Raw genomic sequence first — 8,432 nt, 5'->3', positions numbered from 1 at the left:
CCTATACCATCATAGGAATTACGACCATACATTATGGGAGCGGTTCCTATAATTATAGGAATGTTTCCCATAATTATAGGAATAGTTCCTATAATTATGGGAACGATACCCATAACACTATAGGAATGGTTCCTATAATTATAGGAATGGTTCCTATAATTTATAGGAATACTTTCTATAATATTATGGGAATCATTCCTATAATAGTATGGGAACTATTCCCATAATATTATGGGAATGATTCCCATAATGCAATTGGAATGGTTCCTATACCATTATGGGAATAGTTCCCATACTATTATAGGAACCATTTCTATAATATGATGGGAATGGTTCCCATATTATCATGAAAAAATTAATTTAAAGAAGTGTGGTAATCACTTCTACAATACACAGAAATATTATTAAACATAAAAACAAAAATTCAAACATTGAAAAAAAAAATCGTATTTGGCAAAAAAACATTAAAATTTTTAACAAGAATTTTTTGTCAGCACAAAACATTCAAGAAAATTCAAATTTTGGGAAATTTCTACACTATTGAGCAAAAAAAAAATTTTATGATATTATAGGGATGGTTCCCATAACATTATGGGAATAGTTCCCATAATATTATAGGAATAGTTCCTATACCAATATAGGAACCATTCCCATTCCTGCCAAGTTTGAGCTCTCAATTTCAATCCTAAGTACTTTCCATTTGATTTCGAAGATTTCCCATTTAAAATACACGTAAATTAAATTACTTTTTTTTTAAGTTTCTAATACTCAGTTGCATTTTATGATATCAAAGCGCCGTTTATTGTAATTTGTAGGGAACTCAGTGTTCTTCAAAAGTGCCCATAGTAACTTAGCTGTATAGTTCAAGCTGTTTCACTTGTGTCCGTTGCGGAAATCAGTTTTCCTATAAAATTGACATTTATCGGCTTGCAGAACGTAAACCAATGATGGTGCACTAAAAATGTCAATAAAAGTTTTATCGGAAATTTTATTCTCTTCAAGAAAAGTCCTATGAGTCAAGTTGCTAAAGTCCATAGTTTCCGAGTTATAGTAATTTTAATAATTTGGAAAATACAATATCAAAAAAAAATTTTTTTGTATATGACTTTAATTGGCCACAAATATTTTCTGATATTTACCATATATTTTTACATATATTTTGACCATATATGTTATTCTCATACGGGTGTTGGGCCATTTCATGAGGAAATAAATATATCTTGATAAAAAATTCATTTTTCTATGATAACGTTCATTCATTTTATATGACGCGTTTAGATAAAACTAATGATCGGCATTATAAAAAAATTAACCTCTTCATGATAATCTTTAGTTACTTTGTATAACGCAATTACGTAAAGGACATGAGTTTACATGAATGAAATACAGTGAGGACAATTAATGTAAATAGCCGTTTGATTATTATTAATCCATAAAGTAATTGGTCACAGTCCCGATAGCTTCTGGATAAATGTAAGTATAAAAATATATTTTGAATTCGAACTATATACTGTTTTGTACTTGAAATTCAATTCGACTTCTGATACTTAACAATAAACCAACTTTTTTGTAACACCCGGAAAAATTTTAACACTGCTACCGTACTGAGAAAAAAAAAATTTTAATTCAAGTCATTATTATTCTTCTAATAACAAGAGCGATTGAGGTGCGCTATTTTGAATCTTTCAACATGCATTTTTTTTAGCAATAAATACTCTCTAAAAATGAATTAGCGAAAAAAGTGAATATTCACTACACTGTTAAAATAATTGTTTGAATTTTCAAAACATTGTATATAACGCAATAAACACATACAATTGTGTTTGAAAGTTTATTGTACCGATCGTATAGAATTTAAAATACACGCTTTTGAATTTTCAAATAGACGCTTCAGATTTTCAAATACATGTATTCAAAAATTAAGAAGGAAGTATTTGAAAATTAAAAAAAGAGTATTTGAAAAATCAAAAAGAAGTATTTGAAAATCCAAAGTGTTAATTTGAAAATTCAAAAACATGTATTTTAAATTCTATATGAAATTAGTAATGAAATTTCAAGCACAAAGGTATGTGTTTATTGCGTTATATACAATGTTTTGGAAATTCAAATAATCTTTTTGAAATGTAATTCAAAGAGCCACCCGGGTCAAAAATAAAACTTGATTTAGACTTGGTTTACCAAGTCGAAATTTGGAGCCGTTTTTCACAAGACAAACTCGACTTTTTTTACGGAGGTATGAAATATATTAAGTTTTCGCCTCGGTTTAGACTTAACTGGCTTACTTAGTCACGATTTAAGACGAAAAAGTCAAGATCAAGTCGAAATTGACTTGGTTTAGACTTATTCGACTTAACATGTAAGGCGAAAAAGTCTAAATCAAGTCGAAACTGACTTGATGTAGACTTATTCGACTTAAATTATAAGTCGAAAAGGTCAGAACTAAGGTGAAATAATTTTGATATATTAAGGCGAAAGTAAGGCGAATAAATGACTTTTTTTCGACTTGGTTTAGCAAGTCAAAAGTAATGTGAATGACTATCGTGCTCAAAGTAAAGACGAATAAGTTTATTCTAAGATGAAAAAAGTTCAAAAAGTTGGAAAAAATTAAATTTAAGTCGAAAAAGTTGAGATCTTATCAAAAAATCGTCGGCAAATCGATAACTTCAAAAAAAAAAAAATAAGGCGAAGCGAGCCTGAATCAAGTTTTATTTTCGACCCGGGCAATTATCCCACTTTGTGGAATTATACCGCTATAGTGGTACGATTTGCACTCTGAAGTAGTGAATATTCCCTTATTTCACTAATCCATGTCTAGAGAGTAACTAAATAAAATAATTTTATCATTTATCTCCATTAAAGAAAATAATTACTCGGCGCTCTATTCAAGTATACAAAATATGTGAATGAAGCATTTTTTCTTGAAAATATACATTTTTGATTCTTGGTGCGGTGTTGTTTCAACACCGTTTTCGGGGTTAAATTTAACACCGATAACCTTAACACCGAGATAGTTCAGACTTTTGATGGTATATTTTTTTACAGTGTAGCGAAGGCTTTACTCAACTACTATACGAGATGTTTAACATGAAGATATATTTGTTGGCAGTTTTGGTAGTGGCTTTGTTTGCTGCCGAAACCTTTGCATGCGGCCAACCCGGCACATTTGTACGAACAAAACATTATTATTTTTATAATATATAACATATTATACAATATTGAATTAAGTATGATGATTGAATGTATTTATTGTTTGTTTTTCAGTGCAGCAGCGGCTCGTCTTGCTGCTCCGGATTATGTCATAGATTTATGAGTATTTACTCATGTGCATAAGCTATTTTTTAAAAATGAATTAGTAAAAATCATGTGACAATCACTATTTGGCGTTGAATAGTCACTATTTTCACTATTTCAAACCGAAATTAAAAAATGTAGTCTAAATGTAGTAATGTCTATTGCCAACTGAAAATTTAAAAATTGTATTTGAAGACAAAAAATAAAAATTTTCCTCAGCATAACTCATTTGCATTACAAGCATCTGCAATTATTTTATACTAAAAATTCATAAAACTTCTATTTCCAATGATCCGATAAATTAGACTGTTGTTAAGTAAAACCGATGTTTTTAAGATCCATATGAACGATTTAAATGAGCTGTCATAAGTCACGAGAGCGCCTCTTACGGAGGACGCAGTTACTATTTAAAATTTACGATGTAACATCGTAATTTTTATAACTTACTTCGTATTACAACATAGGCAGCACTGTAATACTAATTTTACTCAAAAGTAAATAGGAAGAAAAATATGGGAATAAATATATAGTTTTTGAATTGTAACTATTATTTCATTTTTTTACGATGCTTACATTGTAATTTTTGAAATTGTTTTCAATCCCAAAAGTCTTTGTTAAAATTACGATGTTAAATAGTAAGACACGTAACCCACATAGTAAATTTTAAAATAAGTCATTTGAAAATTGACGTTAATGAAAGTATAAATTTAATTTGGAAAAATTAACTAAGTGTAAGTGTAGTAGACATCCGACAATTTTTTAATTACATCTAAAAAAATCGGTCTGTCAGTTGACCCTGCGGGCCAGCCCCAAAACTTCCCGCTGTTTTCGAGCTCGTTGAGCTCGAAAACACTATTGTGAATACATTTTCGAGCTCTACGAGCTCGCAAATACTTTTGTATGCCATTGTTTTATAAAAAACCATTTTTTAGCATTTCTTTCTCCCACGATATCTCGCGAACGAATTAACCGATTTTGATAGTTGAGGCGGCAATCGATGCGTTTTGTCAAGTTCTAAAGCTGATAAAATTTTGGATCCGATTTATCGAGTCGTTTTTGAGATATTTCAGGAAAAATAAAAAAAATTTTTTTTTTTAATTCTTTCGACAACGGTTTCTCTTGAACGAATGAACCGATTTTGATGGTTGAGGTGGCATTCGACGCGGCTTATAAAGCTCTAGAGCCCAGTCCATTTTGGAATTAATCCTTCGAGCACATTAAAAGTTATCCAAAAAAAACATTTTTGAAAAAACTTTATTTTTGGAATATCTCTGAACGAGCCCTACCGATCAAGCTCAATTTCCTCTCGGCTTCAAGATATTGACAATCCGCGTCGAATGGCACCTTAAAGTTCAAAATCGGTTCATCCGTTCAAAAGATACAGGTCTTTACATACATACATACATACACTGTTAAAAATTTCTATAGTAAATTTACAACAAAAGTGTAGGAAGTTTTAACGCATCACAATTTAGTAAAAATACCATTCAGTTTTGTAAATTTACTATGCGACTTATTCTAACTCCATTTAGGAAAATTACAAAATATTTGTTTAAGTTTACTAAACATCTATCGAAAATTTGTTTAGCAATATTACAATACAAATGTTGTAATTTTATTAAACAATTTGTATTGAAAATGATTTGTAATTTCAGTATGCTGTATTGTAAATTTACTAGACAAACTATTTTAACCAAGTTTACAAAAATTACAGCATATTCATTGTATTTTTACTAAACATCTATCGAAAGTTCGTTTAATAAAATTACAATACAAATGTTGTAATTTTAGTAAGCAATTTATGTTGAAAATGATTTGTAATTTCAAGATGCTGCATTGTATATTTACTAGACCGTCCATTTTAACAAAAGTCCCGGGTAAAAAAATTATATATAATTATATAGAACTATATATAATTAAATTCCTATACAATGTATTAAATAAATTGTAAATTTTTGTTAACATAGCAGAAACTCTATACTTTTTATCACAATATTTTTCTTTGTAAGTCCAAGTTTAATTTCTAAGAAAAATTATTCATGGAAGCATTGATAATAAATATTTTTGTCATTATGTAATATAGAATATGCTATATTACCACCAAAAAAGGAACATCACTCTGTCATATAACAGAGGAGTACTCGTGACAAAATTGCTTCCAACATTTGAATATAACACTTCTGAAATAAGTTTCTTACCAGGGACACTACAACTGGTGGGCGCGATCTTGTGGCGAGCATTGAACTACTTCCGCCGCTGCTTATAGCACCGGTGACTTCCCTCTACTACATATATATACATATATAACTTTACTCCCAAGTCATTTTTCTCTTAGCTTAAGCATTTTTTTCTTGGTTGGAGCATACAAAAATTTTTGCCTTTAAAAAATAGAAATTCCGAGAAAATTTAATGTCTTTAAACAAAAAAATATAACAGTGCTTCAAAAAACTATCACATCTTTCTTAAAAAAAAATATATTAAAAAAAAAAAACTTTTAAAACAAGTAAAAATTTTTTTTGTTTAAGTACAAATACAGTAAATCAAATTACAAATAATGTTTGTCAATTTTAAAAATTTTTTATTGGAAACTAATCAACGGTTCAGTAAAATTAGAAAACGAGTAAAAAAAATAAAAATTTTTGGCGAAATTACAATGGAGTATATAATTTACAAGTCAAAGTTGTAAAAATACTGAAAATATTTGTGAACTTTTAATGACTTTATTGTAATTTCAGTTACAATTTTATTGGTAAATTTACAAAAAATTGTAGTAAATCAAATTACAAACAATGTTTGTAAATTTTAAAAACTTTTCATCGGAAACTGATCAACGGTTTGGTAAAATCACAATACGTGTAGGATTACTACATAAAGATAGTAAAACACCAACTCATCTTGGTAGGTTTCCTAACACGTTTTGGTATATTACTCGAATTGTATTGTATATTGTATTTACAACACACTGATTTGTAATTTTACTCATATTTTGTTTTGTAAAATATTTGTAATTTTACAAAAATTTTTAACAGTGTGCAAGTTTCGGTTAGTAATTTTACTATTAATCTTGGTAAAATCAAAATCCGAATATGTGTAGGAATTTTACAAAGTTTTAGACTTGAGATTACAAATAAGAATTGTAAAAATACATAGCGCTCATGACTTGAATGAATTTTTGTAAAAATGCAAACAGAATTTGAAAAAATAAATAATGATTTGTAAATTTCCAATCACTTTTTGTGATTGTAATTGCAAATTTTGGTTGGTAATTTTACAGATAATTGTGGTAAAATTAAATTCCGAATATGTATGGAAATTTTACAAAACTTTAGATTTAATTCTACAACTTTGAATGGTAAAATTACAACAAGTTTCTGACAAATACAAAAAATTTGTAAAATTGCAACCTGCTTAGTACTCTTGTTATTACAAATTGCAATATTACTACGAATGCGTTTGAAAACTCCAATACAATACGAGAGTTTGTAATTTTACAAAGCAACTGCTTAGTAAAAAAGTAGTAAATTTACAAAAATTTTTAACAGTGTACACTCGGACATCATCTTGAAATTAGTCAGAATAGCTTCCTAGGACCTCAAAACGTCGACATCTGATAGAAATTCGATTTTCGTAAATCGGACCGAAACCAATAACTTCCCGAATTTTTGAAAATTTACAATTTTCTTAGCGGGAAGTTAAAAATTATATAATTAAAGTAATGAAATTTTTAAAAAATGCATCTACTGAATTTCGAATTGTCTAAATATGAATTTTTTTTTTTATTTTGTAAACATTTTAATTTATTGTTTCAAAGTTTTAAATATTGTCAGATGTTCGCTAACTTTACTGTCATAAAAATTAATTATTGCTCTTAAAATAAAATTACTTATATAAAATAATTAATTATATTAAAATCAAAACAAAAAGAGGATTTCGTTTTATTAATATTTTATTTTTCAAAAGACATGATTAAGTCTATGGTGCATTATCATTAACTTTAATTACATTAATATTTAATTTTTTACAAAAAATATATTAAACTTATTAAATAAAAGTAAATTTTTAAAATATAATTTACTATTTCACTATTTACTATTTACATGAAATACTTAATATGTAATTTATGAAAATAATAAAACCTACAATAATATTTTACTATAAAAAATAACTGGATGATAAATAATTATGTACAAAAAATTAAAAACTTATTAAAACTACAAAAACTTACGTCTTTTAGCAGAACACAAAATACTGCCCATGTCGTAATTATTTTGACGCTTACGGCTGTGGTCCAGATCCGGTACAGTTGAGGGTACAAGTTGGCAGGTACTTCCAATGGAATTATCCTGAACTTCTACATCAGGAGGTGAAGAAGTCGATGACCCATCTGACTCAGATTTTTTCTTCATCAGTCTATCACGATACTCGTGATAGCTGATTTTTCGTCGAGTCCTTGGTTTCTCGACTTCAGGGTTACCGGAAACATTTTCTGGATCCGATGAACTGGGGGTCGTCGCTATCCGATTCACTGCACTCACTTTGACCGATGGATTTTTAAATAATCCCATCACCCGGTTTTTTATTCTGGGTGACATTTTATCTAAAACCGCTTTGAACTCCCTGTCCATCTTAATCAGCAAATCGAACGTCACTTTAGTATCGAGTAACCAAAACCAAAGATTCCCGTCTATGACTTGAGGAATCTTCCACTGCGACGATTGGATGGTGAAATAAATACAGAATGACGCCACAACTGCCGGTTTATATTTCAGGCACATTGATGTCATCTGTAATGTATAATTAGCCATCTGTAGAAAAATCTTGCATAATTCCTTGCAAGCTTTTATTTCCCCACAGAATTTCTTGATGTAATGATGAGGGTGACTAACCCCCATCTTAAATCCAAGTGTTCCCAGAAGAAGTTGCTCATTTGAAGTTAGTGCCTTGAACTTCTCCTGGTTCTCGGCAAAAGTAGTGTCCAGTTGGTGGACTTCGTATTTGTTTAGGCAGACATGAAGAGCGCTGATGACCGCCTGCGATTTTTGTGGCTCTTCTTCCACCTTTGCCGCCAGAAAAATCGCCGCCGTGGCAATTTCATACCGGTGAAACTTGGCTAATGAATGGTGAATAAAGAATCTGTGCAT

At 29.4% G+C, this 8,432-nt stretch overlaps 1 protein-coding gene and 1 long non-coding RNA gene across 2 annotated transcripts; one reads left to right on the top strand and one right to left on the bottom strand.

The window, feature by feature from the left end:
- The first annotated feature begins 1,313 nt into the window (after positions 1-1,313).
- On the top strand, positions 1,314-3,509 carry LOC130674698 (uncharacterized). Its single transcript, XR_008991104.1, has 3 exons — positions 1,314-1,473; positions 3,043-3,165; positions 3,262-3,509. It is a non-coding gene; the product is annotated as an uncharacterized LOC130674698 (long non-coding RNA).
- A 3,993-nt stretch (positions 3,510-7,502) lies between these two features.
- On the bottom strand, positions 7,503-8,432 carry LOC130675025 (cyclin-T-like). Its single transcript, XM_057480479.1, has one exon. The coding sequence runs from the start codon at positions 8,430-8,432 to the stop codon at positions 7,503-7,505; it is 930 nt and encodes a 309-aa protein (XP_057336462.1).

The sequence above is a fragment of the Microplitis mediator genome, chromosome 9, assembly GCF_029852145.1.
Source record: "Microplitis mediator isolate UGA2020A chromosome 9, iyMicMedi2.1, whole genome shotgun sequence".
In the NCBI taxonomy this organism is placed as follows: Eukaryota; Metazoa; Arthropoda; class Insecta; order Hymenoptera; family Braconidae; genus Microplitis; species Microplitis mediator.
Note: the sequence above shows the minus strand (reverse complement) of the source record. Positions and strands in the feature narration are given on the sequence as shown.